Raw genomic sequence first — 15,069 nt, 5'->3', positions numbered from 1 at the left:
GTTAGATACCTTTAATTACAAGAGATTAAGTTGAAGGTAGAAAACATCTTACTATAAATGCCTAAATAAAGATATTTCATTAAACCTGATTAAAATTTACTATATCAAAAAGGCTTTTTCACACAACCAGGGTAAAAACTATTACCTCATTGCTGGGAACCTCATGTTCAGGAGCTACATCTCGATGCTGGTTTTGAGAAACTGATGCATTGACAGAAATAAATGTGTTTTTTGGTGAATGGAAGGCATTGATGAGATGACTCAGAGGAACTGTAACCTAGCAAAAGACAAAAGTTAAAATTAACTAGTGTTTTTTAAAAAATAAAAACAGAAACAATCTCCTTTTTCTTGTCAGAATTTGAGATTTGTTAAAAGTTAAACATATACTGCATATCAAAACTATATACTAATGGGCCAGACCGTGGCTCAATTGGGAGAGTGTGGTGCTGATAACACCAAGGCCACGGGTTCGGATCCCATATAGGGATGGCCGGTTAGTTCACTTGGTGAGCATGGTGCTGACGAGACCAAGTCAAGGGTTAAGATCTCCTTACTGGTCATCTTTTAAAAACAAAAACAAAAACAAAAAATCTATATATTAAAAATTGTAAGTACACAGATTTACTGCTGGTGGGAAGAAAACTATTCTTTCAGGATACTATTCCACATATATGAATCAAAAGTATAGAGAATGAATAAATTTCTCGTCCCAGCAATCCAGCTTTTTGAAATTTACTCTAAGAAAACAACCGGACAAATAACTGCAATGCACAGAGAGCAATTTTCATCAAAACATTTTTAAAATAGTGGAAAACTGGAAATATCCACCATTATGGGAGTGGCAAAATAAATGATAGTACCACAGATGAAGTACTTCATAGACAATAAAAAAATAGTAAGTAGATATTCAGAATTTTATTTTCTCAACTTCCCCACTGCCACCATCCTGTTCTAAATCACCATCATCTATGTGTAAATTTTTGCAATAACTTCCTAACTACTTTCCCTGCTACTGCCTTTATCCAGCTGCAGTATATTCCCAGCACAGGATAAAAGTGATCACATCAAAACCAAAGCCAGTTCACATTAATCCTCTGCTCAAAACCCTCCAATGGCTTCTTTTCTCACTTAGAAGAAGAGTAAAAACCAAAATCCTAACAACTGTGGCCTATAAAGCACTCCATTGTTTGGCTCTTTATTAGCTCTCTGAATTTATCTCCTATCATACTCTTCTTCATTCTCTCTACTCCAGCCCCACTGGCCTCCCTGCTGTTCCTGGAACACACCTGGCAGGCTCTCACTGGAAGACATTTGCACTGCTATTTATTCTATCTTATCCAGTTAGCAACATACCTTGCTCTCACACTACCTTCAGTTCTTTGCTCAAAAGGCATCTTTTCATGAATCCTTTCCCTAGCCACACTAATATTTCAACAACCCTCCCCTAAAAATATTTCTTATCCACATTCTCTGCTCTATTTTTTCTTCTTAGCACTTTTCACTATCAAACACTTAATTATCTGTATGTCATTTATTATCTGTCTCTATCTATTGCTTTGTGACACCAACCAATTCTCCAGCACCAGCTAGGTGTCCAACATTTCAATTCTGACACTCACCAGAGTTAGCACAGACCCAACCGGGTAAGACGCAGTCCCACCAGACTGCCTGAACTTCAGATGCCAGTCACAAGTCCCAGGTCACCGCACTTCTGACGAGCCAGTTATATAAATCAGGGTTCCCTTGACCCCCTCCTCAGGTTTGATAATTTGCTAAAGCAGCTCAAAGAACTTGAGAAAAAACTTTACTTATGTTTACCAGTCTATAATAAAATAAATGAACAGCCAGATGAAGAGGTATATAGGGCAAAGTCTGAAAGGGTCCCTAGCACAGGAGTTTCTGTCCCCCATAGTGTCAGGGTGTGATACCCTACTGAATGCATACACTCACCAACTCAGAAGCTCACTGAATCTTCTCATGCAAGAGTTTCTAATGAAGCCTAACCTCCAGCACTATCTGCCCTCCCCAGATGGGGACTGAAAGTATACCCTCTAATCACTTGGTCTTTCTGGTGACTAGCCCCATCCTGGGGCTATTTACAAACTATACCCTAAGTCACCTCATTGGCATAAACTCAGATGTGATTAAATGGGGCTCATGAATTATGAATAACTCAGGAAATTTCAAGGGTTTTAGAAGCTCTGTGCCAGGCACTGGAGAAAAAGACCGGAGAATAAATATTTCTATGATACCACACTCTCCCACTAGAAGGTAAGCTCCATGTGGCAATGGATGTTTTTCTCTATCTTATTTTCTCTATTTTATTCAATACTGTATCCCAGTATAACGACAGTGCGCACAGTGGGTGCTAAATAAATATCGTTGAATAAATGAATAAACTAAATGGGTTCTTACTTTATACCAGGTTTTGTACTATATGCTTTACTTATATTATCTCACTTAATCCTCCTAACAGCCACAAAAATTAGTTACTATTATACTTCTGCTATGGTTTGAATGTCTTTCCCCTCCAAAACTGATGTTGAAATTTTGTTGGCATTAAGATTTAAAAGGGAAGACCTTCTCTTTTTTTTGTCTTTTGTCTTTTTCCGTGTCCGGCAACGGATCGCAACCCTCAGTGTTGCCCCCGTACCAGACCGGGGACCGGCAACAGGATTGCAACCCTTGGCGTTGCCCCCGCACCTCGCTCAGCCAGTGAGCAGGAACCAGTCTGTATGTGGGATCCGAACCCTCGGGCGGGAGCGCCGCAGCGCGGCGCACTTATCCAGTGCGCCACCGGGCCGGCCAAAAAAAGGGAAGACCTTCAAGAAGTACTTAGGTCGTGAGGGCACTGCTTTCCTGAATGGACTATTACGTTTATCATGGGAATGGGTTCCTGATAAGGTTCTTATGTGGGAGTGGGTCTGCCTCCTCTTGCTCCTTCTCTCTTTTTGCCCGTTAGCCATGTTATACCTCCCACCATGTTAAAACCCAGCAAGAAGGTCCATACCAGATGGCAGCACCGTGATACCAGACTTCTCAGCCTCCAGAATAGTGAGCCAATAAATTTCTGTTCATTATAAATTATCCAGTCTCAGGTATTCTGTTAAAGCAGCCCAGTTAATAGACACTTCCCATTTAATAGATGAAAAGAGCAAGGATTTAGACAAGTTCAGTGGCATGTCTAAAGTCACATAGCTGTACGTATAGGAGCAAGGATTCTAACCCAGAGAATCTGACTCAAAATTCCACACTGTTAAAGACCTCTCATTCCATGATATTGATATAGAAATAATTCATGATATGTTGTTACATGATAAAGCAGATTATAAAACTATCTTTTTAAAAGTACACATACTCATGTTTGTGTAGCGGAAAAAAAGTGTGCGTGAGTTTATTCTTTTTTTTTTTTTTTCCTTTTTGTCGGTTTTTCGTGACCAGCCATGGATCGCAACCCTCAGTGTCGCGCCCGCACCAGACCAGGACCGGCCACGGGATCGCAACCCTCGGCGTTGCTCCCGCACCTCGCTCAGCCAGTGAGCGGCCGGTCCGTATGTGGGATCCGAACCCTCGGCGGGAGCGCCGCCGCGCTTCCCAAGCGGTGCACTGTAGCAGTGCGCCACCGGGCCAGCCCTGCGTGAGTTTATTCTAAAATATGTATCGCTGGGTAATAAAATGAATGAACTCTATTTTCTTATTTATATTAATTTTCAGCATTTTTGGCAAAGAGTGTGTATTATTTTTAGGGTGAAAGAAAGAAGTTCTTTTAAAACTACAGAAATCAAATTGTTTGGGGGCCGGCCCGTGGCTCACTTGGGAGAGTGTGGTGCTGATAACACCAAGGCCAAGGGTTCGGATCCTATATAGGGATGGCCGGTTAGTTCACTGGGTGAGCGTGGTGCTGACAACACCAAGTCAAGGGTGAAGATCCCCTTACTGGTCATCTTTTAAAAAAAAAAGAAATCAAATTGTTTGAAGATACATATTATCTGCCTATTTCTTTCAAAAGGTTTATATTAATTAGTTACTGCCTCTTCTTACCCAAAAGAAGGTCTTAAATTAAGATTGACCTCTTCTCAATGAAAAAAGTTCATTTTCTGTGTCTTCCCTATTTTTACCATTTAAATTGAAGCATATTCAACCAATTAAGCAACCAGGAATTCCAAATGTGTTTACTATCTTTTACAGTATAAAATGCATGAGGGCCTTACATAAGCATTTGAGCCCAGTTAAGACTGCCTATATTACACAAAATCCCTTCCCCAACTCTACCAACATCACATACCACTAACTCCACATCCAGTTGATGGTAAATTCTAAAATCAGGCCTACTTGATGTGAACTGAGATAAGGAGTTTAGTTTCAAAAAGCCTGATACTGGGGCCGGCCCAGTGGCGCACTGCTACAGTGCGCCGCTTGGGAGCGCGGTGGCGCTCCTGCCAAGGGTTCGGATCCCACATACGGACCGGCCACTCACTGGCTGAGCGAGGTGCGGCCACAGCACCGAGGGTTGCGATACCGTTGCCGGTCCCGGTCCGGTACGGGCGCGACACTGAGGGTTGCGATCTGTTGCCGGACACGAAAAAAGAAAAAAAGAAGAAAAAAAAAAAAAAAAAAAAAAAAAAAAAAAAAAAGCCTGATACTGTACAAAAAAAAAAAAAGTGTGATACTGTATTTGAAAGGCCACATCAGACTTCTTTTTCAAACAACTGCTAGGACTCCTCAAAACATAGTCATCTTGGTAAATAGCACCTTCATGCATCCAGCTGCTCAAACCAGAAACACCTCTCTCATCAATTCTCATACCTAATCTCACGAAATTTCATTTTCTTCAAAATAAATCTCACCCCCTTCTTTCCATAACCATTGCCACTACTTTTGTGGAGCAAAATCCTTCTCCTGGATTAGTGCATTAGCATCCTTAACTGATAACACTTCCATTCATGTCCTCTCATATTCTCCACGTCAAGGGGCCCAAATGGTTTATTAAAAATGAAAATCTGATCATGTTTTAAAACCTTCAATGTTTCCCAAACACACGCAAAGTGAAATCTGAACTCCTTTAACAAACTCCCTGTATGTGTCTCAAGGCTTCTCTCCAACCTCATTTGTCAGTGCTCCGTTTAATCACTATGCTCTAGCCACACTAGCCTTAGTTTTGTTCCTCCAATCTGTTAAATTGCTAAACTCCTTCCTATCTCAGGACCTCCAGATATTTTTGTTTACTTGGAATACCTGTTCACTATTCACCTAGCTAACTCCTACTTATCTTTACTTCATATTACAGAATCTTGTCATAAGACAAGATTCCATACTTGCTTTGTTCACCTGGTACCTTACTGTTGACCGATAGATAACTAACCACTTCAATTTCTATCATTAAGTCAGTACTAGCACACACACAAAAAAAATTTTTTTGAAATGAACCAAGAATAAGAGTAACAAGTGAATTACCCTTCAAAGAGGGTAATAATCACCCTTGGAATCATTTTTCTCTGCCCTAACTCTTGCTTTAGAAAAAGATGAGGATTAAGCAGAATCAAAATTTCAAATGCAAGCAATAACGACTCAAAAATACATTAGCATTTCTGGTCAAAAAGGGAAAAACAATCATGTCTGGGTTAAATTAAAAAAAAGAAAGAGTAGGGGGTCGGGGTTTTGAATACCTAAGCCTCTGGGAGAGTCAGAAGGATGGAAAGGGAACATTACTGGCTCCGTTTACGTCTACGGCGGAGACACCTCCCCATCCCCACCCCGGAATGCCAGACACTGAACAACGCCCGACGGATTCAGTAGCAGAAATTCCACGCAATCGGTTCCATAAGCCAAGATCTCTACCACGTTCATTTTCACGCCTCTGCCCCCAACAGCTCCGTCCTCAACCCTTTTAAGTCTCAGGCCCGATTCTCGGCGTTATCCCCTGAGCCACTTCTCAAAACTGGGACTCACGTTGGGTTAATCCCTTCCCCTTCCGCGGAACCGTTTCTACGAATGCAACCCGCAAACAGCCGCGGGAGGGCCGAAGAAAGAGGGCTGAATGCCGGACTCACCTGGGGTTGCACCGTGGTCGACAAGGAAAACATCTCCTCCGGGCCGTCAGCGACCTCACCCGCCTGCCAAAACTGCCCCTCAGTCCACGGCCTGGCGGGGAGGCGCTGAGCCCTTTCTTTGCCTTCTTTTTCTCCCTCTCGTTGCCCTCAGTCCTCCCAGACACGGAAAATGGCCTCCCCTTCCCGCAGCTGCCGCAACGACAGTCTACCCCGGAAGGCAAGGCTCTAACGCAACAGTACTTCCGGGGCAAGTGGGCGCCACCACCAGGGCGGTGCGTCAGCGTTCCGCCTCTTCAGGGGCCGATGTGTAGGTTTTTGTTTGCTTCCTTTGAGCCTCTCCCTCAGACTTTTTACAGCTAATATTCCGACTGGGTCTTTTGCTACAATTTAGTGCTCCTTATCTTCGCCCAAGTAAATCAAAAATTCTTCCTGTTGGTCCTAATCTGTTTCAGTCAGGCAAGTGACAACCTGTGGAAACGTCAGATTACAGGGTCAGCCATCCGCTTCCTGCTCATCCGGTTTCTCCACATTCCGTGACTTCACTAGCTTCCAAACTTTATCCCTAGCCATGGCTTAACTAACAATACCAACTGGTTTATATTTCTCACTGGGTGGGGGTCGCGAAGGAGGGAAGAAAATTCAGGTCTTGACTGGAACAAGAACAGCTTCTCACCAGCCTCGTCTGGAGGCCGGGAGAAATCTCTTCAAATCCCGCTTTTCAGATTTAAGTCCCGCTTGTCCCGTTTCTTGTCGGCCGAGAACTGTTTGTTCCTCCTCCCTCATTACAAATGATCTCACACAACCTTGGTCCTAGTCCTCGAAGAGTCTCTGATGGGGTGGAAACTTTCCCGGCGTTCCTGCCCTTACGCCCTCACGTTCACTGGGTCCTTCGGAGTCTAAGAGGTAGTGACGAGACCGGGCTGCGCCGGGCTCGGCGCGGCGACGCGATGGCGTCACAGCCAGCGCGCGGCGTGGGTGGAGCCTTTCTTTGAACCCAGTTGGCGGGAGTTGCGGCTGGGAAGGGGGCCTTGGCGGCTGGCCTGCTGCAACCTTCCATCTGGGCTGTCCAGTGATGGAACCCACCGCGGAGAGCGAGGAGGAGAGTGGAGGAGGCGCGGCGACAGGGGAGTGCGTGAATAGGATTCCGGTGCCAAGACCGCCCTCCATTGAGGAATTCACCATAGTGAAGCCCATTAGCCGTGGCGCCTTCGGGAAAGTGTATCTGGGGCAGAAAGGCGGCAAGTTTTATGCAGTGAAGGTAGGAAGTCAAGGAGTCAAGAGAGGGAAAGAGGCCGGCCCTATGGCCTTCCTTCCTGCCCCCCTGACTTTGGCAGGCTCTGGGGTTGCTGGAGCGACTAGTCTGGGTGCTGAAGCCTCCAGAGCCCTGCGAGCTGACTTCTTCATTTGGGGTGACATCAGCGGTCGGGTCGGGTGTCTCGCCTCTGCCCCGCCCTTCTCTTCATTTCTTGGATGCTTAAGAATCGCTGCTCAGTGAGAATAACAAAGATTAACCCCCTTCTCCCTGGCCAGTGTTAGCAAGTGAGGAAACTTGAAACCAAAGGCAAAGGGACTGGACTGAGATGGTTACATCGGCCTTAGTACAACAGGAACTTAAAGCCAAAGCCCTGATTCATAGTTTAACCCAGGCTTGAGTCAGGTTTGTAAATCCAAAAAGTTTTAAGTAATTGGTGGTTTTGTTTTCCTTGTTTGTTTGCTTTGACATACAGAATTGCTTAGATTTTTCTTTTTTTTTTTTTTTTTTCCTTTTTTTTTTTTTTTTGAAACAAAAATTTTTTTATTTTTTTTTTTTTTTTTTTTTTTTTCCTTTTTTTTTTTTTTTTGAAACAAAAATTTTTTTATTTTTTTTTTTTTTTTTTTTTTTTTCCTTTTTTTTTTTTTTTTGAAACAAAAATTTTTTTATTTTTTTTTTTTTTTTTTTTTTTTTCCTTTTTTGTCTTTTTTCGTGTCCGGCAACGGATCGCAACCCTCAGTGTCACGCCCGTACCGGACCGGGACCGGCAACGGGATCGCAAACCTCGGTGCTGCGCCTGCACCTCGCTCAGCCAGTGAGCGGGAACCTGGTCTGTATGTGGGATCCGAACCCTCGGCGTTAGTGCCGCCGCGCTCCCAAGCGGCGCACTGTAGCAGTGCGCCACCTGGCCGGCCCAGAATTGCTTAGATTTTTCCACCAGAAAAAAATGATTAGTTTTTAGACACTGACTTATCAAGTTTGACTCTAACCAGGAAGAAGCTGCACTATTTTCTGATATCTGTTATGAAATTTTTAAATGTTAATATCACCTATTCGTTTATGTATCTTTTGGATCCTTTTTACTAATTTGGCCTTTACCAGGATTGAGTGTGAACTTTCATTAAATTTTTAACAGTCACTTCCACATTATATTCTAATTTTTTCATTTTTGATAAAGATTTCTGACCTGCTGTATAAACAAAAGATCTCATTAAATGAACCTCATTTTTTCTCTTCTAACCTTTCATTGTGAAGCCTAAAATGTACTTTTACTTGAAGAATAAGCTGAAATATGTCCTAAATCAATCCTTTATACAGGCAACAATGTTTTATCATTCTAAAAACATTCAACATATATTTGAAGCTGTTCTGTCCACTCTTCTCATCCACTTATGTGGCTTCAGATTACTCACATTTTTAGCACTGAGTGAAGGCTATAAAGGATAGGTTAAGTCAGCAGTCTGCTGATGCAGTTTCAACTTCTTGCCAGGCATTGTCAAATTAATATCTAGAAAGCACTTACAAATTGTATTTGCCTGGGCCGGCCCGGTGGCGCTCCCGCCGAGGGTTCGGATCCCACATACAGACCGGTTCCCGCTCGCTGGCTGAGCGAGGTGCGGGCGCAACATCGAAGTTTGCGATCCCGTTGCCGGTCCTGGTACGGGTGCGACACTGAGGGTTGCGATCCGTTGCCGGACACGAAAAAAGACAAAAAAAAAAGGAAAAAAAAAAAATTGTATTTGCCTAACCTCAAACAGTCCTCTCCACCTAACTGCCTAAACTCTGAACCTCTTGTATTCCCTCTTTCCACTTAATAGCACTACCGTCATCCCTGTCCTTCAGGCTAGAAACCCAAGTAATTTTAACTTTCCTCTACTTCATTTGTGTATCATATCTCTCAACTACTGCTGTCAATACTGTCTCATAGTTATTCTTTGTATCCCTTCCTATCCATTCCCAAGTCTCTGTCCAAGTACAGGCCTTCATTTTTCCCCCTATTTAGTTATTTAACCATCACCACAATCCAATTTTAGAATATTTTCATCATGCAGAAAAGACCTCTCCTAGCCATCTGCAGAGCCTCCCCTCTTAACACCCCCAGTCCCAGGTAACCACTTCTACTTTCTATCTCTATAGGTTTGCCTTTTATGGCATTTCATATAAGCAGAATCATACAACATATGGTTTTTTGCATTTGGCTTTTTTCACTTGACATGATGTTTTTGAGTTCCATCAGGCCTTCGTATCCACATCTAATTTATTGGAATAGCCCCCTAACTGGAATAAGTATCTTTATTTTTTCATCTATTTGCTGTGACATGCAAGCTGAAGTCCAAACTCTTTAGAAAAGCAGATATGCTGCAAGTTCTGGCTCTTAGATTTCCATTATATCATCCACACACCCTATGTTCTTTTTTTTTTTTGTCTTTTTCCGTGTCCGGCAACGGATCGCAACCCTCAGTGTCGCCCCCGTACCGGACCGGGGACCGGCAACGGGATCGCAACCCTCGGTGTTGCTCCCGCGCCTCGCTCAGCCAGTGAGCGGGAACCGGTCCGTATGTGGGATCCGAACCCTCGGGCGGGAGCGCCGCCGCGCTTCCCAAGCGGCGCACTATCCAGTGCGCCACCAGGCCGGCCCACACACACCCTATGTTCTAACCATCCCAGATAATTGACTAGTCCTTCAGTGCTGTGTATTTTCTTGCCTCTGAGCTTATGTTATTCTGGTTCCTCTGTAAGTTCTTTTCTTACACCCTTCTCTTCATCACCTATCTTATTCATGAATTAATGTTTATCTTAGCTCCTCTTCAAACCTTCCCTGATCTTTCAGGCCTATCCCATTGAAATTGTTTCCTGCTTTATATGTTCCCAAGATTTTGTGCTTTTCTTTCTACCATAGTTAGAAATTGGTCCATTCTCAGTTGTTGGTCATTCATTTGTTCAATAAGTAAATTTGTTGAGTTTCCCCTTTGTATGTTGGATCTAGGTTACATGATCAAACCTGAACAAGACAAACCTGCCCTCACAGAGCTTCCAATCCAGTGGACTGATAGGTGAAATCATGTCACAGACTTGCTTTGTCAGTGATCCCCAGTTTTCTTGTGGAAAGGAGGTAGAGCTGGAATTCATCATATGTTAATGATTTTATTAAACACTCTGATGAAACTTTGAAAGAAATATGCTTTTTTTTCTTATAATAGTCCTGAGAATTGATCCCAATGTTATTGACTATTCAGATTAGTGCTCCAACTTTAATGTAGATTATAGTTTTGTTTCTGTTCCAATTACCTGGAAACTTGAAAAGAATAATTAGTTGTTTTCTCTAAGACAGCATTTGGGACTATTGTTGCAGTAGTTCTAATCATTCTTAAGTTTTTTTTTTCCTTAGGCAAAAAAACCGACATTATTTCTTTTTCTGATTCTATTCTCATCCTTCAAAGAATCAGAAGTAAAAAAATATATGTTAGGTACTATTACTCTATGCCAAGATTCCTAGTTATCTGGAGCTTATCAGGAACATTACTATCATTTGACTTTGTTATAAGAACAGCAGAACAGAGTTTTTTCCTACTAACATGCAAGGCAGTTACGGAGTATTTGTCAATTCTTTTTTCTTCTCAAAAGGGATATAATGCTTTTTTCCACTAAATAGCGAGGTAAGAAGTTGCATCTTGAAGATTGCTTTTTGTTGGTATGTATGTTTACCATTGTAGCTGTTTTTCTGACAGTTTTCTGATGGCAGTGTGAGTTCCAAATGGCATCTATATGTTTTTTTCTCTCTTTGCATTTCTATGATGGTAACTTTGAAACCTGAGCACACTTTGTATTAAAAAATAAATAACTGTGTATGTCGTCATGTTATCTATTGTAGGTTGTCAAAAAAGCAGAAATGATCAACAAAAATATGACCCATCAGGTACAAGCTGAGAGAGATGCACTGGCACTAAGCAAAAGTCCTTTCATTGTCCATTTATACTATTCACTGCAGTCAGCAAGCAATGTCTACTTGGTGAGTAAATGATTTTACATTTTTTTCTTTATTCAGCAATCACTGAACCCAGTGATTTAAGAACACAATCTCTGGTTCAGAGTACCTGCATTTGAATTTCAGCTCCAGCACCCACTAGCTCTATGACCTTGGCCAAGTTAGCTGTTGTATTACTTAGTGTTCTTCAGAGAAAAAGAGCCAATAGAGGGTGTGTGTGTGTGTGTGTGTGTGTGTGTGTTTGCATGCATACATAGATTTATTTTAAGGAATCAGCTCACAGGATTGTGGGAGCTGGCAAGTCCGAAATCTGCAAGGTAGGTCAGCAGGCTGAAGACCAAGGGAAGGGTTGAGATTTCAGCTCCAGTCTAAGGGCTGTCTGGAGGCAGAATTCCCTCATCCTCTGGGGACCTCATTCTTTTTTCCTTAAAGGCCTTCAACTGATTGGTTGAAGGCCATCCACATTATGAAGGGTAATCTGGTTTACTCACAGTCTGCTGATTTAAATGTTAATCTCATCTGAAGAATACTTTCACAGAGATGTTTAAACTGGTGTTTGACCAAATATCTCAGTACCATGACCTAACCAAGTTGGCACATAAAATTAACCATCACACTTTAGTTTTCTCATCTGTAAAGTGGAGGTAATAATAGTACCTACCTCACAGGTTGTTATGAAATTTTAATAGGTTAATATAAAGCATGTAGAACAGTGTCTGGGACACAATGCTAAAAATATTTGTTAAGAAAAGGACATACAATAGAAATTCTTTGTAAAGTTTGGTGTAAATAAGGAAAGATACCAGGAAGTGATGTGTTTTGGGTATGTGGACTTTGAGAGTTGCTTTCTGTTCATTTAAAGCAGCAGCTTCCACTCCATTAATTCAAATGAGGAATTTAAGGGGCACAGAGAGGAAGCAAGGATGGCAGGTATTTTGACTACAAATTCCATAGGTTCTTCTGATCTCAGAGATGGTCTATGGATTAAATGTTTGATAACCCCAACAGCTTCTGTTTAGCACATACAAATGGTTGTCCATGAATGAATGGGTCTTTAGGATATAGGTTCTAGACATGGAATTTATATGTTTATCAACAGAAATCTCATTCCTTTCATGATTTGATTGCCTCCAAGAGGGGAAACCCTTTACCCCCAATATGCTAAAGCCATCCCACAACTCTGTGGAACATAATTGTGTCACACATCAACTTTTTGCTCTACCAAAAATTTGAGACTAAACAGAATTCTAATTGAACATCATGTCCAGCTTCAGGCTATAGAAGCAAAAAATTCAGGGTAGGTTATAAAAATGGTATCTACTCTAAGACTCTTCTGGTACTTGATGGTTTAGTTCACTTCTAATCTTTCAGTAATTTTTTGTGTATACTTAGATTGATGTTAAATGTGTTGCAAAGCTTTAACAGGAAGGTCAGAAAACTTTGGAAAGTAAAAACCTTTTCTAGAAGAGTAGTGAGCACTTTTTTTTTTAGTATCAGGAGTAATTCAGGAAAAATAAAAGTTTTTTTTTTTTTTTTTTTTTTTGTGACCGGTAAGGGGATCGCAACCCTTGGCTTGGTGTCGCCTGCACCACGCTCAGCCAGTGAGCGCACAGGCCATCCCTATATAGTATCCGAACCCGCAGTGGGACTGCCGCTGTGCTCCCAGCACCTCACTCTCCCGAGTGCGCCACGGGGTCGGCCCAAAATAAAAGTTTTTAAAACAACAGTTGTTTAAATGAATGGTGAAATGTGATCATACTGTAAATACTATTCTTCTACCTATTTTTCCACTTAATGGTGATCTCATCCTTTTTAATGACTGCATATAATTCCATTGATTTAATTATGAATTTCGTAATTTCTTTAATGAATGTCTTATTGATAGTTGGTTTTGGGGATTTTTTAGCTGTTTTCTATTGTTCTAAACAATACGACAATGAAAACTTCACTGTGAATTGCAATATCTGGTTTTAATGAACTCCTCTATGGGAGATGAGACCTGGTGATTCTAGGGGCAAGGATTTTGGAGTGAAGATATAAATTTGTATTCAAATTCACATTCAAAGCAAGGCTAAAAGGAGACCCCCTAGCTTCTTAGAAAGTATATGATGGGGGTCTGCTTTTTAGAATGATTTACTGTCTGAGGGAGTCAAAAAATATACATAGTGGTAGTAAGAAAGTGAATACTAGATACTGTAAGAATAATTGATTTAAGACAGTGGTTGGCAAACTATGGCCCATGGGCCAAATCTGGCTTACTCTGTATTTCCATACAGCCTGTTGAGCTAAGAATAGATTTTATACTTTCAAAAGGTTGGAAAAAAATCAAAAGAAGAATAATATTCTGTGATACATGAAAATTGTATGAAATTTGAATTTTAGTAAATAAAGTTTTATTGGAACCCAGCCACATCCTTTTGTTTACATATTATCTATGGCTTCTCTTATGCTACAATAGCAGAGTGAAGTAGTTGCAACAGAGACCTACAAAGCCTAAAATATTTACTATCTGGCTCTTTACAGAAAAAGAAGGGAACATTCTTATGTGCCATTCCCAGAGAAGTCAAGGGGCTACTTAATCCTTTAATTCTTCCTGAGGCTCTCTAATGCCTTTACTACATACTGTTTCACATGCATGTGTATGCCTTCCCTAAAGCCATGACTGTGGTTGCAGCATCAATCCTGGGTTGAATTGCTCAAGTTAGTAGATTTTTTCATTGCTTGTATCCTAGAATTAGTGGATTAAGTAAACAACTATAATATTTTTTATTTCTTATTCCTGCAGTTAGGTAGTAGGCCATATCTTGTTTACCTAAGTTCATCATTGGTTTAGATCTTTGATATTAAAAGTGTTGTCCACAGACAAGCAGTGTGAGCGTCATCTGGGAGTTTATTAGAAATGCAGAATCTCAGTCTCCAGTCCAAATCTGCTGAGTCAGAATCCGCAATTTAACAAGATCCCCAGGCATGTTAAAGTTTGAGAAACACTGGTTTAGACAAAACAAAGATTTCTTAGAAATGGGAAGCTACTTTGAAGCAAAGAGGTAAGGTATGACTGAATGTAGCCACAATAACAACAAATGATTGACTACTACATGCCAGGTACTATGCTAGGTACAAGGAACATAAAGATGAAAAGGCCTTTTTATTATGGAAACATTTAAACATACACAAAAAATCCAAAGGTCAGTATAATGAACTTCATATATCTATCAGCCAATTTCAGTAGTTATCAACATTTTGCAAAAATTTGTTTCATCTATTCCCCATCAACCTTTCATTTAATGGTTTTGGCATCCTTTGAATTATTGTCCTGGATACATTCTTTTATTAAGGTTTGTAAAATGATGATTTTCTAGTTCTGTTATTCCTTCTGCTTTCATGAGCTGGAATTCTTCTATAAAGAACTGTCCCTTATCATTGAATTCATTACTATGAAATACAGCTTGTATAAGGATGGCAGAAGAAATGGTTGATTCCTTTCATCTCTGATTTTCAAGCTATCAACCTCCAAAACTTCCAAATGGGTATATTTTATTAACATCTTTATGAATTCATGAATGTTTATAGATTTGATATCTTTTGATCCACTGCAGTCATTACTCTTTTCTATGCTCAAATTGTTCCATCTTTAGCCAGTGGAAGCTTCAGTTAGCTTCTGTGTCTTTTTATACCATCCTGGTATTCTGATAGTTTCCTTGCTTTCTGGCATGACAAAATATTTAAGGTTCATTTTGTAAGTGTTCTGTACTAGGTCTGGACAAGGAGGTCTAACTCCTTTT

At 41.0% G+C, this 15,069-nt stretch overlaps 2 protein-coding genes across 2 annotated transcripts in view; one reads left to right on the top strand and one right to left on the bottom strand.

Annotated features, from left to right (window-relative positions):
• The window catches only part of YME1L1 (YME1-like 1 ATPase), a 37,886-nt gene extending 31,647 nt beyond the window's left edge, over window positions 1-6,239 (bottom strand). Inside the window, exons 1-2 of the mRNA XM_008579464.1 lie at window positions 6,051-6,239; window positions 146-277 (exon numbers count right to left, since the gene is read on the bottom strand). Of these exons, the coding sequence (XP_008577686.1) occupies window positions 146-277; window positions 6,051-6,083 (165 nt within the window). The 5' untranslated portion in view covers window positions 6,084-6,239. The remainder of the gene's footprint in view (window positions 1-145; window positions 278-6,050) is intronic.
• Window positions 6,240-7,122: 883 nt separating this feature from the next.
• Window positions 7,123-15,069, top strand: part of MASTL (microtubule associated serine/threonine kinase-like) — a 34,259-nt gene continuing 26,312 nt past the window's right edge. The window contains exons 1-2 of the mRNA XM_008579466.1: window positions 7,123-7,308; window positions 11,174-11,311. Coding sequence (XP_008577688.1) covers window positions 7,123-7,308; window positions 11,174-11,311 — 324 coding nt within the window. The remainder of the gene's footprint in view (window positions 7,309-11,173; window positions 11,312-15,069) is intronic.

The sequence above is a fragment of the Galeopterus variegatus genome, unplaced genomic scaffold, assembly GCF_000696425.1.
Source record: "Galeopterus variegatus unplaced genomic scaffold, G_variegatus-3.0.2 Scaffold1890, whole genome shotgun sequence".
Classification (NCBI taxonomy): Eukaryota; Metazoa; Chordata; class Mammalia; order Dermoptera; family Cynocephalidae; genus Galeopterus; species Galeopterus variegatus.
This window is presented reverse-complemented; position numbering and strand designations above follow the sequence as displayed.